The 27,657-nt window shown below is 43.7% G+C and overlaps 6 protein-coding genes across 13 annotated transcripts in view; 4 read left to right on the top strand and 2 right to left on the bottom strand.

The window, feature by feature from the left end:
* Positions 1 to 409: 409 nt before the first annotated feature.
* LOC106744722 (putative transferase CAF17 homolog, mitochondrial) lies at positions 410 to 1,818 on the top strand. The gene is made up of 2 exons (XM_014619701.1): positions 410 to 546; positions 667 to 1,818. Exon 2 carries the CDS (start codon positions 683 to 685, stop codon positions 1,793 to 1,795), a length of 1,113 nt encoding a protein of 370 aa, XP_014475187.1. The 5' UTR covers positions 410 to 546; positions 667 to 682; the 3' UTR covers positions 1,796 to 1,818.
* Positions 1,819 to 1,820: 2 nt separating this feature from the next.
* On the top strand, positions 1,821 to 2,646 carry LOC106744723 (cysteine-rich DPF motif domain-containing protein 1). The gene is made up of 2 exons (XM_014619702.1): positions 1,821 to 1,911; positions 1,982 to 2,646. Coding segments are annotated over exons 1-2 (408 nt in total). The 5' UTR covers positions 1,821 to 1,909; the 3' UTR covers positions 2,388 to 2,646.
* LOC106744721 (nucleolar protein 12-like) lies at positions 2,406 to 5,580 on the bottom strand. 2 transcript variants are annotated; one of them, XM_014619699.1, is made up of 4 exons: positions 5,492 to 5,580; positions 3,505 to 5,076; positions 3,061 to 3,392; positions 2,406 to 2,973 (listed from the first exon to the last, which is right to left on the bottom strand). In XM_014619699.1, exons 2-4 carry the CDS (start codon positions 5,051 to 5,053, stop codon positions 2,782 to 2,784), a joined length of 2,073 nt encoding a protein of 690 aa, XP_014475185.1. In that variant the 5' UTR covers positions 5,054 to 5,076; positions 5,492 to 5,580; the 3' UTR covers positions 2,406 to 2,781. The 2 variants fall into 2 exon arrangements, with proteins under 2 accessions (XP_014475185.1, XP_014475186.1); XM_014619700.1 differs by having other exon boundaries at positions 3,505 to 5,066; positions 5,492 to 5,566.
* A 687-nt stretch (positions 5,581 to 6,267) lies between these two features.
* Positions 6,268 to 8,658, top strand: LOC106744668 (tubulin--tyrosine ligase-like protein 12). Of its 3 annotated transcripts, XM_014619601.1 has the most exons (3): positions 6,268 to 6,344; positions 6,478 to 6,580; positions 6,654 to 8,658. In XM_014619601.1, exon 3 carries the CDS (start codon positions 6,679 to 6,681, stop codon positions 8,512 to 8,514), a length of 1,836 nt encoding a protein of 611 aa, XP_014475087.1. In that variant the 5' UTR covers positions 6,268 to 6,344; positions 6,478 to 6,580; positions 6,654 to 6,678; the 3' UTR covers positions 8,515 to 8,658. The 3 variants fall into 3 exon arrangements, with proteins under 3 accessions (XP_014475087.1, XP_014475088.1, XP_014475085.1); XM_014619602.1 differs by having other exon boundaries at positions 6,288 to 6,556; XM_014619599.1 differs by having other exon boundaries at positions 6,288 to 6,580.
* A 477-nt stretch (positions 8,659 to 9,135) lies between these two features.
* LOC106744706 (zinc finger protein 84-like) lies at positions 9,136 to 15,340 on the top strand. 2 transcript variants are annotated; one of them, XM_014619670.1, is made up of 8 exons: positions 9,136 to 9,315; positions 9,516 to 10,077; positions 10,188 to 11,176; positions 11,266 to 11,491; positions 11,609 to 12,380; positions 12,470 to 12,532; positions 12,597 to 12,686; positions 13,248 to 15,340. In XM_014619670.1, the coding sequence occupies exons 1-6, from the start codon at positions 9,221 to 9,223 to the stop codon at positions 12,475 to 12,477; spliced, it is 2,652 nt and encodes an 883-aa protein (XP_014475156.1). In that variant the 5' UTR covers positions 9,136 to 9,220; the 3' UTR covers positions 12,478 to 12,532; positions 12,597 to 12,686; positions 13,248 to 15,340. The 2 variants fall into 2 exon arrangements, with proteins under 2 accessions (XP_014475156.1, XP_014475155.1); XM_014619669.1 differs by having other exon boundaries at positions 11,609 to 12,387.
* Positions 15,341 to 15,555: 215 nt separating this feature from the next.
* Positions 15,556 to 27,657, bottom strand: part of LOC106744707 — a 48,558-nt gene continuing 36,456 nt past the window's right edge. For 2 of the 4 annotated variants that reach the window (XM_014619671.1, XM_014619673.1), the window contains one exon: positions 15,556 to 21,766. In XM_014619671.1, the coding sequence (XP_014475157.1) occupies positions 20,546 to 21,766 (1,221 nt within the window). In that variant the 3' untranslated portion in view covers positions 15,556 to 20,545. Of the gene's footprint in view, positions 21,767 to 21,860; positions 27,339 to 27,657 lie in introns of those variants that run through there. The other 2 variants (XR_001374476.1, XM_014619674.1) reach the window with 2 other exon arrangements.

Below are 27,657 nucleotides of genomic sequence, written 5' to 3'. Positions count from 1 at the left end.
ATTTTTATTAGAAATAATAAATAATGCCTTTAAAAAGGTTATTTTAAACTTTCTATTTTACCGTTTGGTAAACGTTATACAGCAATTTATTCGCCTTTAAGCGAAAGGATGCTTTTTACTTCAACGTAGGATAACTTTTTCCAAAGCATCTCATTATCGCCATTTTTGCCAAAATTGCAATCTATTGAATTTTGTCAATTTTTCGTGATAGTTAAAAATGTTTCTCTAAATTTTGTACATTGTCAGATAGTTTATTTTCAATTAATACGATTTAATATCAGGATAAACATTGCCTGCTTATTATATGTTATTACGTTAACATTTAAAGGCTGCTCTCTCAAGCTTTTCTCTTTGCAATTGAAAGAATGTGTGACATGCGCGATATATATAAAAAAAAAATACAACCTGTCAGAGGCGACTTCACTTCGATGAGATTAGGTTAGGTTATTCCATGCATCAGAAGACTGAATTGAGGCACAAATAGGATTGATGAGTCAAGTCATATACATGGAATAAATTGCGACTTGCCGTAAAAGGGCAGAAAATGTAAGCATCGTTATGTATTAAATACCGTTATATAATATGATAAAACAGAATATATAGAGTACTTAGAGGTTAAGATCTTTCTAGTCCGCCGGTTCTACTGGTTGCGTGTATTTTTCGTAGAAATAAGATTTGTTCGATGATGTCCGCCACAATGATTATCCGTGTTAGCCGATTTGCTTCCCAAATGCGAGGTAAAGGGCTCGATGACTATCAAAGATACGCAATCAGGCACAATTGCACCCAGGCCAGTCGCAAGGTATTAGAACGCCTCAAGGACCGAAGCATACTACGTGTGAGCGGCAATGAGACGTCCGACTTCCTTCAAGGATTAATCACGAATGACATGAAGCACCTGGGAGAAGGTGCCTTTAACATCTACACCCTGTTCCTGAACGTTAGAGGCAGGGTGATGTACGACGCTATAATGTACAAGAGCGAAGAGAGCAATTCGTACTATGTAGAATGCGACTCGCAGGTCGCCGGATCTTTGCAGAAGCACTTGAGACTTTACCGCGTGAAGCGGAAGATAGACGTGGAGGATGCAGGCGACAGAATCAACGTCTGGGCGATGTTCGACTCGAGTAACCGCTTCGACCACCGAACCACGGTGGACGAGAACGGCAAACGCAAACTGGAAGGGATGATCTTTCCGTGCGGCACGCTGAATAATAAAGCCAGCAAATTCATCGGTAACATCATGATCTACGAGGATCCCAGGTTACCCGATCTGGGTCTGAGAATTCTAGCCGAGTCGCGGATCGGAACGTCCGAGATAATCAAGCACTTGGACAACGACGTGGTCCCGTCGGAGAACAGCTATAGAGCGTTTCGGTATAAACTGGGAGTGGGTGAGGGTATGCACGACCTGCCACCTGGGAAGGCGTTGCCCCTGGAGATCAACTGCGATTATCTGCACGGCGTCAGCTTCCACAAGGGTTGCTACATCGGTCAGGAATTGACGGCGCGCACGCACCACACCGGGGTGGTGAGGAAACGGCTGATGCCCTTGACGTTCGAGAACGTCGCGGATAAGCCGCTCGCGTACGACGAAAAGATCCTCGACCAGGCCGGTAATGCGGTGGGGAAGTTCCGGGGCTGCACCGGGAAGTACGGATTAGGCTTGATGCGTATCAACGAGTCCCTCAGCGCTCACCAATTGAATGTGGCGGGCGTGAACGTGAGGGTGATGAAACCCGCTTGGTGGCCTCAAGAGTCTCGGGAGGAGACTGCCTCTGCCAAAGATACATAGTGACACGACGAGAATCGTGTGAATATATACTGTCCTTGTAAAAGATGGGGATATTTGCATACGTGAAATTGTGATATATGCATGTGGAATAAAATAATTATGAAATAAAGTAAAATGTAAAAAACGTGTCGCAATATATTGTAACAGACAGAACTGATACAGCCGATTCTACTTGTTAATTTGTAGGTTAGAAGATTCTGCTGACGCGACCACAAGTGAAGCCGATATCAGCAAACGGAACGATAACGCAGCTATTCAGCACACGCCGAAGGCGGGCGGGATTTTCGCGTGCTCTTTCTGTACCTTGAAAGAACATTACGACTACAAGGGCTCGAAGCCGCCGTTCGCACGGCAGCTGGTTTACTCGGAAGAATGTTACATCATGAAAGATCCATTCAGTTTACCCAACAGGGGTGAAGTTTTGGTCCTCGGCGGCGATTGTAGCACGTGCGGGCACGCGGTGTGCTTAAGCTGCGGTATATTTTACGCGAAACGGTTTTGCCCGAAGTGCGCGTTCGGTATCATGCGGAACTTACCGATCCAATTGCACGGCAAGATCAACAATTTGTTAACGAAACAAGCGGATTATTAAAGATCACATAACACGTCGTTGAATATGGCGATATTGTTGTAATTTATTACACTGCATCAGCAGTACATATTACGTACTATATATCAACAATAAAAAGGTGAACTTATTAGAATTCGCTTATATGCATTAAGTGCAACAGTTCATACTTGACGGAAATAGACCATCTCCTGTCGGAAATTGAATATCATATTCTTTATAACCGCGTATCAATGTATTCGTTATCTTAAATAAACATGAAATAAAGTACGATTTCAAGTTTTAATGTCTTATAGTATAACTTTCTAACGAGCAAGAAATTATCAAGTAAAATGTATCATAGTACTAATTATTAATTCATTATAAGTAAAATGTATCATAGTACTAATTATTAATTCAATTAAGATACGTTATTAACTCAAGCTTTTTCTTTTTTCAGTTTAGCCATGAGCTTGCCTGCCATCTCTTTCTTCTTCTTGTCGAATTTGCTTCCCTTCTTCTTGTTTTTCACGTCGGCTTTCTGACCCTGAAAAGACTTGGAGACTTTTCCCTCGGGACTCTCATTATCTCTTTGTGGCTTTTTTTGCTTAACTTTCCTTTCATCTTCGATCTGTACGAGATAATACTATGTTAGCTCACACATAATGACAAGTCGAATTTTAATATAAAGAATACAAAAAGAAAGAAATGTACTTACTGGACGTACTACAGCTTCTTGTGAGTTCTTTTTAAATTTTTTTGATGGCCTATTATCGTGGCTTTTATTCGATATGAATCGTTTCTCTCTTTTTCCCTGATTTCTTGGGCTTTGCGATTTCTCCAAGCTATCCTTACATGGCTGTACTCTTACTGGTCGATTATTAATTTCAGTACCATCTAATTTTAGAGCCAACGCTACAGCATCTTCAGATTTAAAATTAATGTAACCAAATCCTTTTGTTTGCCCCGTTACGGGATCGCGTATTAAGCGCACAGATTTTATTTCCCCGCATTTACCAAAGTATTCCCAGACAAAGTTGATGTTGATACCTAAAGTTTTCTTAATTTAATAACAATCAATCGTGTATGCTATAAGTAGAATTTTCATATTAATTAATATACATTATATTTTCATATAAACTAAATATTTTGTTATACATACCAAATTTCAAATTTCCTATAAATATGGCTTTTTTCTTATCGTATTTCTCTTGTTCTGATTTAGCGACAATTTTCACATTTATATAATTTCCTTCGAATTTCTTTGCATTCATACAAAGTGCTTTTTTTGCAGATTCTTGAGATTTATAATTAATGAACGCTACAACACTAATTGCTTTTGGATGAGTATCTTGTGTTATAGCAGCAACTTTCTTGGACATTTTGAATTTCCTCGGCAAGGTATTTCTAAAACGTATATTATTAATAGGTCCATATTGACCAAATACTTTCTTCAGAGCTCCTTCTTTTGTTTCTTTTGGAATATTGTCCACGAAAATAGTTCTTTTATCAATCTCTTCTTGTTCTTCAGGAGATAATTGTTTATTCTCTATTTGTTTATCCTTCTTAGAGGCATCTTTACTGTTAGAAGTTTTAACTGCTTTCTCTTTTCCAGCTTTTACGTGTACACCTTTTACAGCACTATCATCTTCTTCATCCTCTTCTTCGTCACTAATATCATCATCTTCATCATCCTCATCTTCTTCATTAAAATCTTCATCATCGTCGTCATCTGTCATACTTTTCCCTAGAAGTACTTTTAAGCCAAGTGCTCCTTTCTCATCTTCTTCCTCATCATCCTCGTCTTCATCCTCATCATCATCTTCATCTTCATCCTCATCATCTTCATCATTTTTTAACACAGAAGTATCCATTTTATCCATATCTACATCCTCGTCATCATCATCTTCATCTTCCTCGTCGTCGTCGTCATCATCATCATCATCATCAACCTTATCCTTACTTACTTCCAAATTCTGATCTTTGGCATTTGATTTTATGCCTTTAAACATTTGTACACCTTTGTGTTCAACTGTTTCCTCCTCATCATCTATATCACTATCACTATCATCATCATCATCATCATCTTCTTCTTCGCTTTCTTCATCTTTTTCCTCTTGCTCTTCTTTTTCATCTTCAAAATCTTCATCATCTACATCTGAATCCTCTGCTAAACTTGCTCCAAAGATATCTGGAACATCAATATCAGATCCTTCTTCATCTTCAGATACTTCATCCATCATATTGATTTCTTCTTGTGGTACAATTCCCTCATTAATGTCAGAATCAGACTCAGAGTTGACTTCTAACTCTTTTTTTGGTGTGAAATTATTTTTTTTATTGCCTTGATTCTTTTGTGACTTACTCGTAGCTTGCTTTTCCTTTGAAATATTTTGTTTCCCCTTGGAAGAATTTTGTTTCTCTTTGGGAGAATTTTGCTTCCCTTTTGGAGAATTTTCTTTTTCTTCCAACTGTTTCAATTTTTCTTTAGGTGAATCCTGATTATTCTTTACACCTGTATTTTTCTGGAACTTTTTCTGTGGAGCTATATTCTTATTCTGTCCTTTCATATTGTCCATCAAGGCCACTTTGCCTGCAGGTGTGTTTTTAAATTTAGGTTTCTTATCTTTTTTCACAGAACCATTTTTTATCCCATGTAATGATTGTTTGGTAATTTGGCTTGCCATATTCTGTCCCGATGCTTTACCCATTCTTCACAAGAACCTAGAAGAGACTGTAATTACAAGTAACAAACTATAAGAATTTATCAATATATAGGAAAAAGCAGAGAATGAACAATTTTCAGGAGATAAAACACACAATGTGTTTGCACTATTGATTACTTCTCACAATAAACTCACTATCAAATTCATAATATCGGAAAAGATGAGCCAAGTGATTGTACGTAATATTATTCTTTTATTTCTTTATTTTTAACGGAAAAAATACAATCAATTAAGATTACTCGAAATGAATGAAATTAAAATTATGAAAATTGTAGGGTTATAAAGACACACGTGTAAGCATAACAAGCCGAAGTTGAGAAATCAATCAGAAATAAACATTTAATTAAATATTTAATTGAAATGAAAATATTTCATTATATAATGAATAAGAAGTCGCAATAAATTGAAGATGATATAAATTACCCGTTGGAGAATGCACTGAGACCAACTCAACGTTCACCGGTCAAAACGTGTAATAGCGCCAACAGGAAGACGCAGAGTGGCCATTAATGACGAATTCACATAGCAACATCCGATGTTCAATTGTTGTGCAGGATTCAGGCCTGATACACAATACATCGTTTGTCGTAGTCGAATGTCGGAACGCAACGATGGTCTGGTAAGAAAACTTACTTTTCGAAAGTGAATTCTCCTCATTGGAATCGGCTGCCACGTACTACGTATTGTGTTCCATGCTTGTGTAAAATATCCGATGTACCACAAACCGATATTTATTACGATTCGATCAATATCCAATACGAGATTTTACTTTTTAGGTTTTTTAGCAACATTTTTGTCTCCAGAAGATGGATTCTCCTATTGGATATCGGACAGTTCTTTCTTTCTATTGCTTATTAGCAGCATGAATTCAGATAGCTGTTGTTTTTCTACTTTTCTGTCAAGATGTGAATTCTTCCTAAAAAATTGGCCAGTCACAATTAATTATTCTTCTCACATTTGACTGATCAATTTGTTAAGCCCTTATTAGACTATGGATTGAAGATTGAATTAAATTTAGCCAATCAGTGTAAAGTTAACTAAACTCAAGTTTAGTGAAATTTAGTGAATTTTACACTGATTGGTCAAATTTCAATTCAATCTCAATCTTCAATCCATAGTCTGATGCAGACTTTACGCCTTAAAGCTTACTATACTTATTCTAAAATAGTGTAGGTAAGCGCGCCATCTCCAGATTTCCGGTCATTTATTTTTACAGGAAATAAATTAATAATATCCTTTATAACCTCTATCTTCTTCTAACCTTTAAAAAAATAAAGTGAGAAAATCTAATAAGATGATTGTTTTATCTACCTAGGTTTTGCTTAAAATAATATCAAATGTGTAATAAAGTATTAAAAAAAATTTAGGTACATAATCATGTATATATTCTAAGTGTTTATTAATTTTAGAAAACCAGTGCCAATTTTATGCAAGCCGGTTAATTTCTGCAATCGATTGATTTAATTGCATAAACATTCTCAAGCATACGTAAGCATCGATTGTTTTCTAACAGTATGTATCTAACAGAAGTATATATCTTATATATATTAAACTATACTACCAAATATAAATTTCTTTGTTTCAGGAACTCAATTAATGACATTTTTACAATGAATGGTATAGATTTATACAGCGTATTTCTTGAAATACATAAACCTCAACTAGAATCTTCTGGTATTCCACAATTATTTTGGAAAACTCTGTTTGAGAAGTTAGAAAATGAAGTCTTCGATGGTGGACTTGTCTTTCAGTTGGCAAAAGTAGAGTATGAAGGTATGACCAGACATATCACAGAACCAGTTTGGAAATTGTTTGTCTCTGTGAAAGATGGTCTTAGCGCACAAGATTCAAATAATATTTACTTGATTGATCATGCCTGGTTATACGATACGAGATCTGCACGTCAAAATTTGACGGAAGTACCAGGTTTGCTCGATCGTATGTGCTCTCTCATGGACATCGACACCAATGCAGAAAAGCAGGAGATAATCGAATGTGTTATGAAAGAAATGTGGCGATACAATCAATCATTTTCGTTGAACTCCCGAAATGTCGAGGAGAGTATGCCAATGTGGTATATTATGGATGAAGTAGGATCAGCAATAAATCACAGTGACAATCCGAATTTCAGAGCAGAGCCTTTCCTGCATGTGTCAAAAGGCACATCTTATACTATTCTGTTTCCCATAAGAGATGTCGCTATGGGAGACGAAGTCACGAGAGATTTTGTGGAGGGTCAAGCGAGCAGTTCTTGGATGAGACGTTTGTTATTGTTGCCGTGGGTCGACAGCACTTTCGACATTGAAAATTATGAGCAGTTTGAAACTGATGAAGATTTTTCAAAGAATTATATTTCCGAAACTCTGCCGGAAACGAACACGTCAAAGGCTGACAACAACGAAACTTTGAAGGTTTTTTCACAATACGAATATGTGAATAAATACTTGACGTATCCAGCATTTACGTTTGTCGACAACGATCAGGAAGCGGACATATTGTGGCTGGTGACCCACTTCAAAGCGTTCAAAGAATTAAGCATCTCCTCGCCCCGCGTATTCATAAATCAATTCCCGTGCGAGCACGTGATAACGGTCAAGGACCTCTTGGCCATCGTGTGCAGGAGAAAAGCGATAGGCAGACAATACGATCTTGATACTCTCGAAAGTTTCCCGGCCTGGTTACCGACCACGTACAACTTGACGACGGAGCTGCGACAGTTCGTCGGTTACTTCAAGGCACGGGCGGACGCGAACCTGGATAATCATTGGATCTGCAAACCGTGGAATTTGGCAAGAGGCTTGGACATCACCATCACGAAGGATCTCTGTCACATTCTGCGGTTACGTTGTACAGGGCCAAAAATCGTGCAGAAGTACATCACGCAGCCGGTTTTGTACGACAGAGCGCACATCGGCCGGGTGAAGTTTGACATCAGGTACGTCGTGTTGCTCAAGTCCGTGAAGCCGTTACGCGCATATGCGTACGCGAACTTCTTCCTGCGATTCGCGAATCAGCCGTTTGCGCTGAACAACTTGGACGTGTACGAGCAACACTTCACCGTGATGAATTATTCCGACGAGAATCCGCTCTACCACGTGAAATGCGCCGAGTTTGTCGTCCAATGGAAGAATCAGTACCCCGATTATCCGTGGGAGAGCTACGTCGAGCCGAAGATTCTGTCCGTCCTCCGTGAGGCTTTCGAAGCCGCGATCGCGGAACCGCCGCCGAGAGGAATTCCCGAGAGTCCGCAGAGCAGAGCCGTGTACGCCGCTGACTTGATGCTGGAGTGGCGCGGCTCCGAGATGCAGCCTAAATTGCTGGAGATCAATTTCATGCCGGATTGCCAGCGAGCGTGCGATTATTACCCAGAGTTCTACAACGATATCTTCAGGTGCCTGTTCTTGAATACGGAAAACCCGCAAGTATTTCACTCAATCGAGAAATGACTCACAGCCGGAGAGACATGTAAAATAAAATAAAAGTATATAATTAAGCATATGCAAATTATATATGTTGAATACATATGTTAATAAAATATTATGCGCGCACAAGAGCATTGTCGTGTTATTAGCTATAAACACAATTCGAAACGCGTAGTTTAATAGTGTCTCGAGCGAATTCATATTCATGAGCATTGGAAATATATTTGATTGTCGAATTATCTGTATTTTAGACTCGTATCAGGCGTTTCATAACATCACTTTCGACATTAACATAAATCTCTAATTTAGTATGAATTACATTTACATTCGTAACTTATGAATTACATTACGATATTATATGCAATTACATTTATTGAATTATGTTCACGAAATAACTCGTAGTCTCGTATTATCATCTCATTTGTCAAGTTTAATTGGTATGTAATTCGCAAAATTCGTCGGAAGATTGAAATGGAAAATTTCAAAATAAAGCGCGGGAAATACACATTGGACCACGACGAGTATTGTCAATTGGCTATAGGATACTGCGTTTCCAAACTTCTCCGAGTACCCTAGAAATTCTCTATCCGATAGCCAATCGACAAATTCGTCGTACGACAAATGGAGGCTACATGAAAACTCTACTCTTTCACAATTCTTTGCGAATTCAACACAAAACATTCCCGGAGGAAACAGTGTCGATACGGACGTTTAATCTCACGTGCGAAAAATGAGAATTGTTTGTTCTGCTTTAAATTGTAAATATTCCTCAGAAGATGAAGATTCATCAAGTGTTATTTTCATCAATTTTCCTAACGATGACACGTAAGTGTTCGGTCTTTTCAAATTAACCTATTTTATGTAATCTGATATTTTATATAATCTTTACTTATTTAATATTTATTGATTTAAAAAGAAATAGTACTTCTTTAAGTTTTTAACTCGATAATTATATGTAGTTACCACAGATGTCATCTCACCGTTTATCCGTGACACAAAGTTTATATGAAATAATTTTCATGCAGGGCCAAGGCATGGGCAGAAAAGTGCGGCAGATCGGATTTGGTCGAAAAGTCGAATGCGGAATTGCACTTAAATTATTATATTTGTTCTCATCATATAGAAGATCGCTGTTACATAAGCAAAAATATTCCTGTTATTATAGAACAAGGCGCTGTTCCTACCTTATTTGGGACCAGCTCACGCACTGATAGTGAAGATTCTATAAATATATTTGATAAGCCGCAACATCTTCAAGAAGCAGGTGATAATGTATCGCTAACATATTGCAACATGAATATCGAGACAAACGAATATCATAGTCTCACCATCAGATTTTCCGATTTGTGTCGAATTTGTGGCGAGGTAGTTCTGGATGGAGTAGATATTTTTGCAGCTAAAAGTATAGAGCTTAAATTAACAGAAAAGATAAATTTGCATATGCCCATTTCGATTGACACGGATGATTCGATGCCACAGAAATTATGCTCTGAATGCTGCAGCAAATTGGAGATTACACATTTGCTTGCTATCTCGTGTTTGAAAACTGACATAAAATTGAAGAAACTTTTAAACGTTGAGAAACATGTAAGTCTGACAGTAACGATCACAAATATTTTTTGAATTTATATTTATGTAAAATGCACCAAAAATATATTTATTATGTATAATTTGCAAATATAACAAATATGTTGCAGCTAGAATATGAAAGTAAATACAACGCATTGGTTGAGAAATGTTTACTAGAAGCAGATGCAGAAATATGTATGGATAATAATACAAATCCTGATACTGCATCATTTGCTATGAATAAGATGGCAAATCCTGATTTAGAAACAAGTTTGGAGGAGTTAGAAAATGAAGAAAGTCCTGAAGCACAGAACATTAATTTTCAGTGCATTGATAAAGGTTTTATGCAATCAGAAATAAGTACTATAGGTCAAACTTATAAAGAATGTAATAGTAAAGATAACAGTAATTGTGCAGTGAAAGAAATATCGCAAGTCGAACAAGACAAAATTCGGAATAGTAAACGCGATATTTCATGCTCTCAGTGCCAGAATTTTTATGAAACACAGGAAATATTTGAGAATCATAAAATATTTTGTATAAAGAAGAAAGATACTTCCGAATACATAACAATGTCTAACATGTTACAAGGTAAAAAGGACATAGATGTGGTAGTTAACACTGAATTAGAAATAGAAAGTTCTCACACAGGCAACGAAAAACTTGAAAGCGAACAAACAATTGATAAACCTGAGATCTCTGAGTCAGAGCAATTGTTACATTGTACAATTTGCAGTGAACTGTTTAAGACTCAACAAGATTTCGACAAGCATTCACATAAAAATCTTGCCGAAAATGATACAATAGGAGTCCGTAAAAGATGTGGTCATTGTAAAGAAATGTATTATAATAAAAAAGATCTGTTAAATCATATTATGCAATTGCACGGGGGAAAATTATTGGTTCGGTGCTTCACGTGCGATAAGACGTATGAAAAATGGTCTAGTTTGGACATTCATGAAGCTACTCACAGATTAGACAAGCCATATCTGTGCGATTTGTGCGGAAAGAGTTTTAAGCACTCCAACTATTTAAGAGGTCACAAGAGAATTCATTTAGACGAATCTAAAAAAAAAAGACACGTGTGTGAAGTTTGTAAAAAAGCGTTTAGATCACGGTAATAGTCTCATATATACTGAAAATTATTTTAGGTAGTCTCTTTACGCCAAAGTTAGATTTATTATGCTGTATCTTATGCTCGTACAGGTTTCATCTGAGAGAACACAAAAATCAACACGAGGGCAATAAACCGTACACTTGCGAGCAGTGTGGGAAAGCTTTCTACAGGAGGATTCAATTGCGACAACATAAATTATCGCACGGAGTAAATAAATACATGTGCTCGATCTGCAACGCGACGTTCAATCGCAGGGGAAATATGAATTCACACGTGAAACGACACAGCAACGAGGATGGAATGTATACCTGCAGCGTGAGTACATTGACACTTTATAAAGACTCTAAATTATTCGCCTTTATCGATATTTCGGTTGATTATCACGTCGATAACATTGACTGTATGAAATAAGTAGCCGACTTGATATCGCAGGTTTGTGCTCACAAGTGTAAGTCCATGAGCGAATTGAAGACGCACAGAAAGAACCACACCGAAGAAGAAATAGTCGACAGCATTAAGAAGAAATCTTCCGACAAGGAGATATGGCGGTGCAACGTCTGCAACAAAGTGTTCTCGAAGCGCAATGTCTTGAAACAGCATGAGCAGACGCACGAGAGGGATAAGATTTACGTGGAATGTGACGAATGCAACAAGAAATTGGCGAACAAGAACTCGCTGATGTATCACAAGAAGTCCGTGCATCAGAAGGAGAAGCCGCATATGTGTCAGTATTGCGGGAAATCCTTCATTTCGAAAGAAGCACGACTGACCCACGAGAGGATACACACTGGCGAGTGTCCCTACGTCTGCAAGGTGTGCAACGTGCGGTACAGGTGTTCGAATAATCTCAACCAACACATGAGGACCCACACGGGTCTGAAGCCGTACACGTGCAACTATTGCAACAAGAGGTTCGCGCGCAAAGGCACGTTAACCGTGCACGAGAGAACCCATACGGGTGTCAAGCCGTATCCCTGTGAAATTTGCGGTAGATGCTTCTCGCAGAAGAACGACATGATGAAACACGTCAAGACGCACCGCTGTAAATCGTTGCAGTGCGACCGGTGTAACGATGTTTTCAAACGGAAGAAAGACCTGCTGAAACATACCGCCGTACACGATACCTCGGCGATCCTCAACTACGTCGACACATGTCCTTCAACCTTACGCCAGTACGACTCCTCTCTGAGATTGAACATCGGTAGTACGTAGTTAGTGTTCCATTCGAGTGCTTTGTCAATACGTATTCATTAAACTATTCTTATTCTAATGATTCTCCTACCTCGCATACAGATTCCTGACCGGTATGGCTTTCTTAATGGAGCAATTATTACCAAGTGGCTGACATCGAACATTGTAAGGATGGATCTAAGCTATGAGTGAGATAAGTAATGCTAACGGAGACGTTTTCATTCTTTAGGTATAACGCACATTATCTGTCTCTGTCATGGATCCCATTTCGGCGAACATGATTGTCGATTATCTTGCGTCAGTCTCGAATTTCTCGCAGGTACGTATAATATTTCATAAGAATCCTTTTTTTTTTCTTAACCGAATTTCATTATTTATCAAAACTCGACTATCATTTGCTAATAGATAAGATTAAAGGAAAAGTTATTTCTATATAACTTTATCGGGTAGGGTCTATATCAAACCATGGCGTTCGTTTTGTCCGTCCTATGCAAAATCCTCCTTCAGGTTTCTTAACAATCACGTCTCGAAGGTTGTTAACCTCCTGTCCCCATAACTAGTTTTGGTCCACTCCGAGTATTTTATTTCTTCGTATTACCTGCCAGGATTCTTGGCGGAAATGCTTCAATGCGACTGATGGGAGACTTGCATCCCCAAATAGGTTTATAACTATATAATCTGTTCAAAGAGTTCATATTCATTAATCAAAAGAAACATATTTAATTATCAGTTATATAAAAGTGCATTTATTACTTTCAAATACTCTCTTTGCAAAGTCACATACTTATTCCAGCGTCTCTTTCGCTATGAAAAATATTTCTTTGTGCGTCATTTCGCTATTTTATACTCAACACTGAAGGAACTCTTCTTTTTTATACAGGGCTGTACTGATATTCTTCAAAATATTCAACACTGACGAACTCCTCTCTATTCACCGTTCACAGAAGACGAATTGTGAATAGAAATGAAAATCCATGCTGGAACGGTGAGAATGAGACATACACACGTTAGAAGAGCAAGATCACTCCTTCACGTCTTGAATAATCCGACAGTGTATAGTTGAGGTCTCCAGACTCATGTGTAGAAAATGGAAAATGTCGCATTTACAGTGTTTCAAAATGTTTCTACGCAAATATTTCTTTTATATTTGATAGGGTTATAAGTTAGTATAGAAAATTATATAAATTAGATATACAGATATGTAATATAAATTAATTCCTAGCTATTTCTCAGCATTACCAAAGTATACGATGAACAGTGTGAATAATTTCTCTTTACATGAGGAATATTTCGTATATTTTGTGCTATTTCGATATTATTAATTATATTCTTAATAACATCAAAGTATAAAATTCTTTTTGTGATGACTATCCTATCTTGCAATATTCTGAGATTCTCTTAACTAGTACAACTTGGAGGAAGGGACACGCGGGATCAGATGTAATAAAAAAAGAAGTCATTGTTATATATAGAATAATACTCTTTATTGTTTTTGATAGTTCTTGTTTTTCATATCGTGCGCTGCAGTTTCTTTTTCATCTTTTATTCAATATCGATTTTTCAACGACTCCCCGTGTATGCTTTTGCTGTCAGTTCTGCTGCTGCCGCTGCTGCTAATATATTTTGGTAGAACAGTACGTGATACAACTTGACGATTTCCGAACAAAGAGAACGAAAGGAAATGGCGACATGCCCGATCACTCGCGAACACACGTGTGCCGTATTATTCGTCGACCGCATATAGGACTAGAGTAATTGCGATTTCGCTCTCCTCGTGTACACACTCTCTCTCTCTTTCTCTCTCATACACCAATGATTTTCTCAATTCCTAAATGATCGAGGAGCACACGTGCTTTACTTTTGTGCGCAAACCGACCGAACACAGCGACAACCGTTGCGTCTTCGCATAAAAACTCCTCGCACACGCTCGTCGCACGATTCGTTGTTGTTGCTGCTCATTCTGATTATGTCTTGCTTTTACACGCAGCGGCCTCGCAACGCCACGCTCCTACATGTTTTACGATGATGAAACGAGTGATCGGCGCGTGATCGAGCGAGATACAAGTTAACACGCATCTCGGAGTATCTCCGGTACTGTTTGACGAAATGCGCGCACGGCGTCGAATCAAGGCGGACGACTCGAAGAAGAGAAGAGTTCGAGAGCGCGCGCGATAATTTTCCCGAGAGAGGTCCCCGATCGATCGATCGATCGTCGAGCGGAAAAGCCGCGCGAGAACCGGGCGTCGGAGGTCAACCGGCGGCGCGCCTACACAGAGATTGCCTACACACGGATTCCCGTCGCTTTTCCTTCTTTTTTCGATCCGGGAAGCGTGCGACCGCCCCTCCTATCCATATTTCTCTCTCGTTTTCTTTTTAAATTAATTAATTCTGTCTCTCTCTCCCCCCCCCTCTCTCTTTCTCTCTCTCTCTCTGTAACCGTCATGTTCTTCGCGCTACTATGTACAATTTACAACGTCGTGCTTCCTGCCCTAATTTTCTTACGACGGCGCCGGGACGCGCGCGCGCGCCCGATCGCTTCCCCATCGACGTCTCTCGCCCGGGGACGCTGCTGCTCTCGCACGTTCGCTCCTCCTCCTCCTCCTCCTCTTCCTCGGGTAAAAGTCGCTCTTATCCTGCGCGTGGAAAAAGCAGAGCGTTACCCGCGACGTCGGAGAGAGTCGAGGGAGAATGATAAAATCACCGTGAGTTCGCGAGCAGTGACGGCTCGGTGTCGCGAAATAAGTAACTAATTCTCGATTAAACATCGTAATAATATAGGAACTTGATTGTAGATCATTAGCCCGGCCTGTAACATAAGCCCCGATGATTGTTGAAACAAGTTACGAGCTTAGCGCGCGTGCACGCCAAGAGGAAAACGTCGCAAGCATTGTGTGTAACGTTTCTAAGTCGGCGAAATGCGGCGATCTTTGATCGCAAGCAGGAGCCTGCTCGGGAGGGAATCCTTCAGCGAACTCGGAAAAAATTGAGCGCCATGTCGATATAAATACCACTTGAACGCGGTCGCGAGCCGTCATGCGTGCGAATAAAACTGAATCTCGTGTTCGAATATCGTCGCCGCGACGATGAGGAAGCATCATCGAGCCCACCGTCGCCCTTGTATTATTTATCAAGATAAATATATACATATATATGTGTATGTATATGTGTATACATATGCATACATACACACAATTGTACGTGTGTATATACATATCTATGTATGTATATATGTACACATACAATCCTATACACATATATACGCATACGCGCTCTCACGCGTATGCATTTTATATGCGCTCTGTGTTTTCTTTAATATATATATATATATAATATATATAATATCTTATTTATATATATATATATTTTTCTCGTATTAGACTTATTATATCCTCTTTATTTCGCTTAAACGTATCTTCGCGCTATTTATATTATTTACAGTACGCCTCCATCCCGTGAAAAAAAGAAAGGGAAAGGATGTAAAGAAAAACGCGTTACAATCGTTAGTGTGGTGTCACCGGTATTATGCGTGCCGAAAACTCGCGCGCGTTCGCGACCTTGCTGTCGCGCTTAACAGCCGTAACTTTCTCTTTCGGCGGTTTTTAGGCACTTCACGAGATACGCGCGTCCGTCAGCCTGAAAAACTTGGCGCACCGATGCCGGCGGCGCTCGCTCGCACTTCGCGCGGAAGCTGATCGTCGCGGGAGAGACAGACGTCTTTTACGACGGACACTTCCCGCCGTCTGGGAAGGAAGTCGTAAACGTAGGCGAACTTCTTCCGGCGGAACCGTGAATTCTCATTATTGCCTATAATTGCCGCAATCTTAAATAATTGTCGCGCGCATAGCAGAAAATGTGTTTGCGAGGGAAAACTTTGGCGGTTATTCTTCGACCGAATTCGCCTACGTTCGTGTGGCCGACGGCGGCGATCGCTGTCGTTTGTGCGTGAATCCAAGATGGCGGTCGCCACCAGCACGGCCCTTGATGTCACCCCTTCGATGCTTTCTTCTCTCTATTTTCTTTCTTTCTTTAAGAATATACTTTGAGCTCTGTATTCGGGACGAAGATACGCAAATAACGCAGGGCTGACTCACGTATCTTCCGCGTACACACCTGTCTGCTACACTCGGCCGGAGTAGAATAGGGGTCAGAAACGAACACGCGCGACTACAAGATTCAATAACATCGTGGAAGAACAACGCGACTGCTCCGCGGAGGGACACAGCGAGCAATCTCACGTCCGTTAAACAATCGTTTCACAGCGGTTGATGAAGTTTCGGCTGTGAAGTGTTCTTCCGCGGAGCAATCGGACACACGCTGAATTCTCCCTTCAGCGTACAATATAACCGGAGGGTGAAACGGATTAGAAACGCGACTCGCTTCCGGCTCTCCCTTCTCGTTCCGCAGGATGTCCGTCACGCATCGTGCTCTCTCTCTCTCTCTCCCGACTTTCTCGTGCAAACGTAACTTTGGAATCGGCGAGTGCTGACATAGATTCTTCGTTTCGAATAGACTCGGTCGAATTTCAAGAGCGGCTCGCCGATTAAATTCACGCGACGTTCAAATTTCGTGAGCAGCGCCGAGTTAACGAAAAATTGCGTTCTGCGAGAAGATCCCGCGAGAAAGCGCGCAACCAGGACATCCTGTGGATTCCGCTCTCCCAGTCGAAAGGGAGTCAGTGATTCTTCAATCGCCGCTGATACTTTTTGCATTTGCTCTCCGACGCGATTGACACTCGTGCACGGTCGTGCGTCGATTTGTACATATGCTCTTTTTCCCTAAATTTTCCGCGCGCGCTTGTTAAAAGTAATATTGCTCGTCGTTTCCGCGGAGAAATCGCGCGGAGAAAGGGGGAGCATTATCGCGAGAGGAGGAAGAGGTGGAGGTCGACGAGAGAAGGAAGCGTCCGGGCAGGAGAAGGGGAGGGCGTGTGAGAGGAGGTGTGCCGATCGTAATGTAGTATAATACAAAGTAGAAAATGGAACGCGAGGCAGGACGCGACTCGGGAAGGGATGAAGGTGAAGGGTTTCTTCTTTCTCGACGATTCGCGTTTATGCTTAAGATTCTAGACTTAGTAAGTAACGTGTGTGTATATGTATATATATGTATATATTTACAACAAATACCTAATATATCTCGCGTACGTTTGTATATCGAGTGTGTTCATGTATGTATTGCGTGTCCGTGTCACCGTGAAAGAGAGAACATCATATATAATTACAGTTTAGATCAACTCTCTATATATATATATATATATGTGTATCATGATATAGTTACAATATTTTCTTTTTTATACACTCACTCTTTCTTCTTCTTTCATGCGCGCACACATTCGTCCGTTTACTCGTTCACTTTCTCTCTCTCTCTTTCTTGTTTAAGTAATCAGTCGAGTCGATAAGTTATTATATCTCTTCGTAACGTTAGACTTTCTTAAATCGTTTAGCTTTTTTCTTCTTTTTCTTCTTTAAGTATAGCTGCTCTTGAATGGATTCGTGGACGTTGAGGGCGAGATCGCGCACGGATCCACGCGAAGATGCGTCCGGGGTCGTGCTTAAAAATCGACACCTTAACTCTCGAGCGTTCCCGCCTCTCCTTCACGCGCACGCACGCCGGCCACTTTATTTATATGTGTACATATGATACATTTAGTGGGAGATCAGTGGCGCGCAGTGGCCACCGTGCGACGATCCGTAGGGGAGGACGTTACCCCGATCTCTAAAATGCAGGTACATTTGTCGACGTCGCACGTCGAGACACGAGATATCCACGCGTCGGCGTCTCCGTGGGGTGTGTCACCTCGTACACACTAATGAACGCATGACACGGTCAGTAGTACCCTCTTCGCAATTGAGATTTATCCTTGCTCGTGATCTTGCTTTTTCACACTTTTCTCCGATAAAAGTGACTTCAAAAAATGCATTCTTGCGGAACAAATTTCGCGAAGACCTATTCATCTGCTCCATTATTATCACAATTTTCACGCGCAACATTAGTCGGCCGCAAGAGATATTTTCTTTGTGAATAGCAAGACATCTCTTACGCGGGAAGGTCAATTTAAAACAGTGGTTGGGTCACATTGGCCCATGTCATGCATTTTAGGGTTAACCAGTTGCGTAGGAGTTTGATGGACTATTTTGCATGTTTAATTCCCACATTTTGACTTGCGATTAGTAACGTACGATATACGCTTTTCGCGCAGTCTGAAAACAAGGAAATGTCGAAATAATTCTGAGTAATTATCATTATTTGCTGAAACACATAATTCCCTCGAGCTGCAAATCGACGTCATTAACCAGCGAGCGTTCGCACGAGCAATTGTGTTAAAACAAGAAGTGTATCGTAATCATTTGTACTTTTATATCTGTATAAGTATACAGCGTTACAAATCAAGGTGGACAAAATTACTCGAGAATATGATCTTTCGTACAATCGCTGTATGAAAATAATCCCTGATTTGAGCGCGATGTGCTTATCGCGCGCTACGCTCGCCGGTTAAAACGTGTTATCACACAGTCCAAATTGTATTTCTAACACAACTGTTTAAGTCCTGTTTTCCTCTTTCTCTCTTTTTTATACATACACACACACAATCTCTCTCGCTCGCAAACGATCGCACCAACAACCTGAGGTCACCCTGCTCTGGATCAGAAATTCTCTGTTCGTTCCTGTCTACACTGTTTCGCCTCCTCAATCGGGGTCTGACGACACACAAAAATGATCGAGTATGCTTTATGCTTTAACGATGCGGGATCTGATCAATTCTAAATAAAGAGGCACCTTCCTCCTCGTGATATTTCTCCTCGGATCTTGTTAAACACACGTGACCCCGAGATTTGAGGCGAGACAGCGAAGTAGAATTCACGCTAGCCGAAGGTGGTGCGGCCGGAAGAAGTTTCCGGGACGCCGACTTACATCGTGTCACGCTTACGACGGCAGGACGCGTCACGACGACCCCGAGCGACGGACGCTGCGAGCGATCCGTGCGAATTTAGCTCTGTGTTTGCATATATGTTGTGTGTGTGTGTGTGTGTGTGTGTCTAAAAAGGAGAACAGCCGGCCTGTACGACTTGCGTGTCTCTCCGTGCGTATAATATAGGCCACGGCGGTTGTGTATGCTTACGTGTGTTGGTATCCATACGCGCGATATGCCTTATTGTTAATCGCTCGCATTCTTCCTGAACTCGCGAAGTGTCGGTAGCGTGAAAAAAAGGTCGGCCTTCTCGAGCAACGTCGGGGTGCGAGAGGGGGAAGATTCCGCAGAGCGAGCTGTGAAACATGGCTCACGTCGTCCTTCAGTCCTGGAAAGGTAGCATTCGACGCGAGAATCGAGCCAATTTTCCCGCTCTCTTCTACCGATTCTTCCGGATACCTCTTTTCGCGCATAGACTTGCGGCTAACTCGACGTTACCTCAAATAGGCGCGATCGGCCGATGATCATCGGAGTATTCCCGCGTGCTGCCGGTTCGATCGATTCTTCCCGAATTTCGCAGCGACCCATCTCGGCCGAAATTTCACGCGGCGGCGAAGATGGAGCTCTCCTTTATCTCGTTGCACGCCCGAATTTCTGCTGGGAGGATCGTCCAACACGCACCTGTCGGTTCGCTGACGGTCCATTCCCCTCTCTTCTTTTCTCTCCCCGTTCGTTAAGAATACTCAATCTCGACTGCACCTGCGAAACGCCGCGTGTCCCTCCCTCGCGTCCGTCCCTCGGGGAGCAAATACGGGAGACACGTTGATTAGCGATAGCGGTAGTAGTAGTAGTAATCGTAGTAGTATTAGTAATAGTAATAATAGTAGTAATAGTAGCGATAGAAGTAACGGTAACGATAGTAATAAGTAGTCGCGGGCGATAGTAATAGTAGAAATAGTGGTAACAATAGGGGTAATTAGGGTTAGAGTACTAGCGGTGGTAGCGGTGATAAGAGGAGCGAAGGAAGAACGCAAGTGTCACAGAAGGTCGGTACGTGTGTGTGTGTGTGTGTGTGTGTGTGTGTGATCTACGCGGATGTACATAATTGACAATAAATTAACGCAAAACAGAGACTCCTCGAGAGTCGCCGGCCGAGCACACCGCACCATCGTCGTCTCTCTCTTTCACCCGCGTCTTCGCGGAGTCTACTTGCCCTGCGGCGTCAGCGGATAGAAATCGATCAGGTGACTCAACGACGTCAAGGTCGAGGGCTATGATCCCACGCACATCAACGACTCGTGCGTACTACTGCTGCTACCGCTACTGACGCCGGCGCTACCGACGTTGCTGTTGCCGCAACTGCTGCCGCAGCTGCTGCCCATTAGATGCTGCTGCTGCTGCTGGTGGTGGTGATGCTGATGGTGGTGATGATGGTGATGGTGATGGTGGTGGTGGTGATGCTGCTCCTGGGTTGTCCTCAGGATGTCGTCCGCCTGAAGGGGAGTCAGCTTCCAGCCGGGCATAAAGTCCAAGTCGAGATCGGGCCCTATGTCCACGTCGAGTAATTCGTTGTTGTTGAGCGGATCGAGCGGCGACTGGCTGGACAGGGAGAGCACGCTACCCCAATTGATCGATCGGCTGTCGTCGCTGTCGCCGATGCCGGAGTCGACGTCCGTTTCCCCGGACGACGTTGGCGGCACCGGGAAAGGCGTTAGCCTGCCCTGCTCGGGCGGTTGCAACTGCGCGATGGGCACCGGAACGACCGGCTCCATGGGCGGTGGACTGCGGTCCCTCTCCATTTCGCGCTCGAGGTGTCTCAGGGTGTTGCAGATCAGGACCGACCGGTGCAGGCTCGGATCCGGGAACTGCCGGTACCTGGCGAGCTTGCACATCGAGATGTTGAGCACGGCGAGCCGCCGCTGCCGGTAACAGGCCCGGCCACGCCGACACCAGCTAGACTTGGATCCTTCGCAGCATCGCTCGTTCACGCGATAACTCGAGCCTAGTTCCAGGTAGCTCTTGCCGTTCTCCTCGCGACGTATCGTCGGCGGCTCGTAGTGGTGAAGAGCGCCCCATTGAGGGGGCTGAGATCTCGACAGCTGGCTGTAACCGTTGCTACCGATGGGACTAACGGTGCCACGTTGGTGGTGATAGTAATGTTGCGCGTGGTGATGCGTCACCGTGGACGGGCTCGACGATTGCTGTTGCGCCGACTGGGAAGTTGGGTGATGTTGCGACTGCTGCTGAGAGGAACTCGTCGACGTAGGCTGGCATGGATTCGCCTGTAGACACGGAGAGTTTACCTCCATCTCGTAATACGTCGACGTCTGGGGCGGCCCGTAACAACCGTCGTCCATCGCCCACCAGCTACCCTCCACGCGTCCGACCTTCGACGGACTCTCGCCTATGTCCATGTGGAATTCCATGCAGCCAACACCTCCCTCCAATTTGCGTTTTCCTGCCGTCGCCTGCAGACCCATCATTGCACAACTCTGAAAGCATGCGTAAAATCGCTAACTTAGTTTAATACGACTCCTCGCCTGCATCTAAGGCCGGTTCTCGCGGAGAGGGTCAATTTTAACTTACGATTTCGCACGATTGCAACTGACTGCCTTCGGGCTGTTTTAAGGGGGCCCGTTTTCTCATGAATACGACGGTGTTAATGCAATAACATCGAGCTTTGTTTCGCGACACTCAGAGGCGAAAGAGCGTACGTGACGCTTGGCACTCCGATGGAACGATGAAAAAGTGACGTCACGCCGCCTGGAAGAAATCATCAGCGGAACGCGGACGATCGCTGCGAGCGAGCTCGACCGCAGACTTCCAGCAGTATCTTGTAAAACGTTACCCCGCTGCCTTATCATTCGTGATAGAGAAACTCGCAAACAAGAAAAATTACACTTCATTTCTCTCTCTCGAGATAAGACCTTCGTTTTATTTTTTAACGAACCCATCGTATTAACAAGATCCAAATAAAAATCTCGTCAAATGGAGAGAGTTAAGCGAGAAAAAAAAAGGAACAATACCATTTGCTAGCCCTCCCTCTGAGACCATCGGGCAACGAAACAATCATAGCGAAACGTCACAGGATTAATAGTTGTCACCTGTGAGATACTCAGTTTTCACTTCAATTTATTGTTAAATCCGAGTTTTCCAGTCGTATCGATATATTTAACAGTATATCTGTAAACGATATTTCGGCTGAAAAACTTAGACATTCCAATGAGACAAATAACGACTATTAACATCCGACTTGTTCATTAGGAAAATCACGCGCGATGGAAGTTTCAGAGGCGATGCATTGGGTTGTAATTTTTCCAAGTTTCACCGTCGATCGCCGTGGTAGGGCGTATCGCGACCCTACGAAAGCACAGTACCCACGCAGCCGTGGATGATTTACGCGCGTACGAGGTCGCGCGAGTGAAAGTAAGTAAATAATCGTTCCTCCCTCCAGCCCTTGCTCACCTCGGGAGACGGAGAGACTCGCGTTTCTCCGTTGGCGCGAGCAAGAACGCGCGAGCGTGAGAAAGAGAGGGGACAAACGGTGTATCGCCACTCGTGCGCTCGGTTGTGCCCGGAGATGCCGTGAGATGTCACCAGCGACACGTTCGTCCGCCGGCTGAGTCCACGTGGCCTCCACATGACGTTTGATTTCACGGAAAAAGGGTAGGCGGGAGAGAGGGTGGGACCACTGGCGGGTACTGGGAAAAAGTGACAAGCTACGCTGCTGGCAAGGTCGGTCGAAAGGGTGACGACGACGACGAAACTCGCCTCTTGACAAAACACAGGAGGTGTCCGCGTGAAATTCGAAACTCTAAAGAAAAGGACGTAACGTAGGATCCTCTTCATAATCGTGCGATTAATCTCGTTAGTGAAGTCGATTAACGTCTTTGAGCCGACTTTCGAGCGAATTGCCACTTACCGAAACTTCGGTAATTTGCGCAACTTTCATGAATTTGCGTTAGAAATAGTCGCAGACGCGATTCCTGTATATTTCGAACGTTCTCTCTCTGCTTGCAAAATTTCCTAGGTCTTTCACGGAAAATACGCGCGTAGTCTTTTCACGCAGCTTTAAAAAAGTTGATAACCACCCGAACGGTGTCCCCTGACGATCTCGAGGTTCGCTTTTATGCGCCGACCGGTGATGTAGCATCTTTCTGTTTTGAAAAGTTGCGAGCTGTTGACGTAGTATGTCTTTTCACCAGCGCGCAAGCTGATAAAAGCGAGCGTTACACCACGTGTCGCGCAACGTTAAGTTTCATTAATTTTCACATAGGCTAAAAGAGAAAGAGGGAGATTCGCAACCCCGCGGGGGTTTATGGGAAATAAACGCGCGAACATTTCGTACGGAATTTCGTGCGAGAGAGGCGATCTAATAGGATTCGCTCGCAGGGGAACAGACGTCACCGCGTTTCCATCGAACTCGGCTTCCGCGCGTCACTACCACGCCGCCTCGAGCAACGCTGATAGCGCGAGCTCACGACCGAGCGTGTGGTGAACAACGAGAGGACTTGCTCCGACCAATGTGATACGCTTCTGCAAACATGTCCTGCATTCTCGCCGAGCTTTATTCGCAGTAAGAAATTTCGATCGACCCCTTCCTCACTGACGTTGATCTCCATCGCGCGATCATGCGCGTCGACTGTTTTCGGCGGAGTAAACTTTCCGCTTGTTTAAAAACGACTTTTTTCAGTCAAGATAGCGGCCGGCTCGCTCGGACTTTTGACCGTTTCTATCAGCGACGTTCACGATAGCTACGTCCCTGGGCTGAGTGTCTCTAGCGGCAACGGCTTGCTCTCTTGCGACCGCGTACATCCGCTGGCCGGCCTACTTGGAATATGACTCGCTCGCGGAGATTCTCCTTCCAACGCGACGTGGTCAACCGGTCAAGCTCCGAGGAACGTTCGTGGAATCGTGATAGAGGAAAACTATACGGTGGATCTCATCTCGCCTTCTCTCGCCCCTTTTCTTTTTTTCCGAACCAAAAGCGACGTTACAGCCGGAATCCTCGTCTACGAAGATTTTCGACCAGTGAATACGACGCGATAGTTTTGAGAAAGCGAGACGAACAACGGATAGAACGGTTCTTCGAATTTCAATCGAACAGTATTTACGCCGCTTCGATACACTTCATGACAAAATGACCCCGCGTGCCCGCTTGACATAATTCACTTATCGTCGTACATGTAACTCCAGTGATACCGGCTTACGTTGGCATATTTTTATTTTACTCCGCGCATTTATCGCCGGTAGATTGCGCCGTAGGAGCACTTATCATATCGAAATTATACCATACAAGTACAAATTTCAGGTTGGCAAGAATCAACACGAAGTTTGATACGGTGTCTCCGTTACATACATCTCTCTCTCTCTCTCTGTGAAAGTGAATCCCGTACGTATATCGAGTAAGATAGGTTTGCAAAATCGGAGATGTACGTTATAACGATTTCGTCGACTGATCCAAGTTTACCGTCGTTTATCAATCTGGATCGGAGGGGAGTACTGGGAAATTTCGGCAGAACTCGCGGCGAACGGACGGATGCGGTCGTAATCTCGGCGTCTCCTCCTCTTACGTGCAATATTTGCGAAGCGTGACCGGGCACTTGTTGAATCGACAAGAGAACGGGAACAAGAGGAGCGACGGAGAAAGGAGGCGAGAGATCGGAGCGAAGCGCGGGAGAAAGAGACGGTGAGAGGTAAGATGGTTAGGGAGAGAAGGGCGAGGGAGGGACGAAGAGGAGAGAAAGGAGAGGGTGACCAGTGTGAAAGAGAGTCAGGGGTGGTTAGAGAGGACAATGAGGAAGGGAGGGAAATACACTGGGAAGGATTAGAGTTGTACGTGGTGATAATATGCGGTTCTTAACTGGCTATAAATCAGAGCCGAGAGGCGCCACGCCCCGTCGCTCCTTTTCCGCTCGCCAAGTCCTCGTGAGTTGCATCTCGTTCGATGCGGGGCACCCTCGGTTACGGGGGTGATCGAAGTTCGCGACGCGTCTCCATTCGACCGTTGATTCTTCGACGTATAGATTACAGTCGACTGACGCACTTCATGCGATATTCATGTATGTAGCGCACACTTGCAATTTTTGCCCACGGTATTCGACCGTCTTTTGATATCTCAGACAGTTTCGTAGATGTCTGTACGTTACTCTCGCCAAGTCAGAGATACATACTTGACTCGTACCTAAACATAAAGAAAGTCATGAATTCTGTGACGCGCGCGCGGCAAGTTTGACATCGAGTGATAAAACGACGCGGATTCTTCGCGACGCAACAGGCGTCAAGCGAGCGAGGGAAGAATAACGAAAACATAGGGAACAACCCGGGGAAGTTTTATCGTAGCTCGGGCTGCAGACGAATATGAGGTAACCGGTGCGCCGCGAGACTTCGATAACCATATAAATCCTCGAGAAGTATACAGGCGGAAGGAAAAATGGAGGGAGAGAGATCGCGCAGCTAAGAGAATTCGTCGCGTATGGATCTCGACGAAGCGATCGACGAATGTGGGTTACGAGCTAGAAGTGGAGGAGCTTCGCGGCGCATCCGACCGGTGGTCGATGACGAGAGAGATAGGTGAGTCTACGCCACTTGTAAATAATTGACTATTCTGAAGCAGGAATCGAAACCGGGCGTGATTCGTCGAGTCGAGTAAATCCGCGACTGTCTCAAGGAGGAGATCGGCATCCACGAGCGGCAAAAAGCGACCTTATGTGCGAGATCAAAATACAGTCGGTCTTCCACGAACTCTCGCTCAGACTTGCCAAATAACGAGAACGGTTAATGATCGGCGTTGGCGCCGATAGGATTGGCCAGCGATCCTGGTCGAATACGCTACGCGTTAGAAAAGAAGCTCGGCGGAAATCGAACGCACCGAAAGGTAGTGACGGCGGTAAAATCCCAAGTGGAGAAGGTTCACGGTGGCTCTGCCGGGTGATGAGGTAATGTTTGCCGCGCCGAAGCTATCCAAGTAACTCGCGCGACAGTGCCGACGATAGGAGTTGTCGCGCCTAGAACGTCGCGTCAACATGCCGGGTTCAACCCTTTCGAGCGCGACGAGTGCGTTCGTTCACGATATAAGAGGGATCTTTGCAACGGTATATGTATTTTTAGACATTTCTTACGTGCCCTCAATGGCGGAGTCTACTAAAAATCAAAGTTCACTCGGCCGATCCGCGTGTTATTGAAGTAACACACAACACCTGTAGCGCGTTTTATCCAGGAAGTGTGAATGTTTAAGAGAGGGGCGCTCAGAAAAAGACCGACTTAAATCTTAGTTAAGTGTAAGTAATGTTTATGGGAATGGCTTTCGGGACGAGTCACTCCGCCATTTTCGATCAATCTACGTCCTCAGTGAAGTAGAATTGATGTGACATATTGTTTTTTTAATTATCATATAAAGAGCAACACATGAACCGCGTGATAGTATAGTGAAATATATGTACGCGTGCAGCAACTTTACAAGTCGAAATGGGGGGCTGACTTCAGCCGGGGTTGCGTCACTCGGCGTGTTACTCATAGCGTTAAAATGTTACTCATCCAATGTTAAGGCAGTTCGTAAGAGCGCGCAAGCACAATGCATCGGAAACTTCGACCAATGAGGGAGACCCAGCGCAAACTCCGTTGAACAATGTAGCGGCTTATGTCAAACGTTTCATCACTGTGGGCGCTCAGAATACTTCGATAAGCACAGACAAAAGCACTGTGTTCTTTTTATTCAGCATGAACAAAAGGTCGGTTTTTTTCGTAATTTCGTTCAATTTCCCCCTTTCTCTTTGCGACTGCCATTTTAGGTATCGGGAGCGTAACACGATGTATATAGGAAGAACGAAACTAAACGTAATACTAACATTATATATACTCGTGTTTCTATATAAATTTTCACTAGTTCGTATCTCGTCTTCCGCCGGCCCTGCGCGCGAACGCGCTTCGAAGGCTGAGTCGGCCGAGAGACCAGTCGTCGGGTAGATAAAAGTAGTCGATGTGTGTGTGGTACGACGCGCGCGCACCTATATGTGTACGCGTTCACACGTCGCCGCTGATATCGACGCGCGCGCGCACACGCGACGGAAGAGCATGCGGTATATGCGGATACGTGTGTGTGCGCGCTCACTCGAGTTGAATTTTCTGCGCCGCGCAACACACGACGTCGAAGCGACGTTGGTGCGCCACGGTGGTCATGACAGCATGACGTCAACCGGCCGTGTGTTATTTTCGAAAGGGGACTCGACGCTGGCGACGCCACGCGGAGAAATTGCGAAGCGGCACAAACAGCCGGAGCACGTCGCTCGCTATCGGACGGAGGAACAACGAGGCGAGCGAGCTCCGGGCGATGCGAGCGAGCGAATGGAATATGTCGAAAGGACTCGCTCGGTTGCGTCCACGC

The sequence above is a fragment of the Dinoponera quadriceps genome, unplaced genomic scaffold, assembly GCF_001313825.1.
Source record: "Dinoponera quadriceps isolate SergipeBrazil2010 unplaced genomic scaffold, ASM131382v1 scaffold1352, whole genome shotgun sequence".
Classification (NCBI taxonomy): Eukaryota; Metazoa; Arthropoda; class Insecta; order Hymenoptera; family Formicidae; genus Dinoponera; species Dinoponera quadriceps.
The sequence above is the reverse complement of the archived record's forward strand: the minus strand, read 5'-3'. Positions and strand labels throughout refer to the sequence as shown.

What these genes read in the sequence shown, in the direction of transcription:
- LOC106744722 (XM_014619701.1), top strand. Translation starts at nt 683, where the DNA reads ATGATGTCCGCCACAATGATTATCCGTGTTAGCCGATTTGCTTCCCAA.
- LOC106744721 (XM_014619699.1), bottom strand. Translation starts at nt 5,053, where the DNA reads ATGGGTAAAGCATCGGGACAGAATATGGCAAGCCAAATTACCAAACAA. An exon ending in TATAGGAAATTTGAAATTTG is followed by an intron (nt 3,393 to 3,504) that starts GTATGTATAACA and finishes AGAAAACTTTAG; the next exon opens with GTATCAACATCAACTTTGTC. An exon ending in AAGAAGCTGTAGTACGTCCA is followed by an intron (nt 2,974 to 3,060) that starts GTAAGTACATTT and finishes TATCTCGTACAG; the next exon opens with ATCGAAGATGAAAGGAAAGT.
- LOC106744668 (XM_014619601.1), top strand. Translation starts at nt 6,679, where the DNA reads ATGAATGGTATAGATTTATACAGCGTATTTCTTGAAATACATAAACCT.
- LOC106744706 (XM_014619670.1), top strand. Translation starts at nt 9,221, where the DNA reads ATGAGAATTGTTTGTTCTGCTTTAAATTGTAAATATTCCTCAGAAGAT. An exon ending in AATTTTCCTAACGATGACAC is followed by an intron (nt 9,316 to 9,515) that starts GTAAGTGTTCGG and finishes ATTTTCATGCAG; the next exon opens with GGCCAAGGCATGGGCAGAAA. An exon ending in AAAAAAGCGTTTAGATCACG is followed by an intron (nt 11,177 to 11,265) that starts GTAATAGTCTCA and finishes ATGCTCGTACAG; the next exon opens with GTTTCATCTGAGAGAACACA.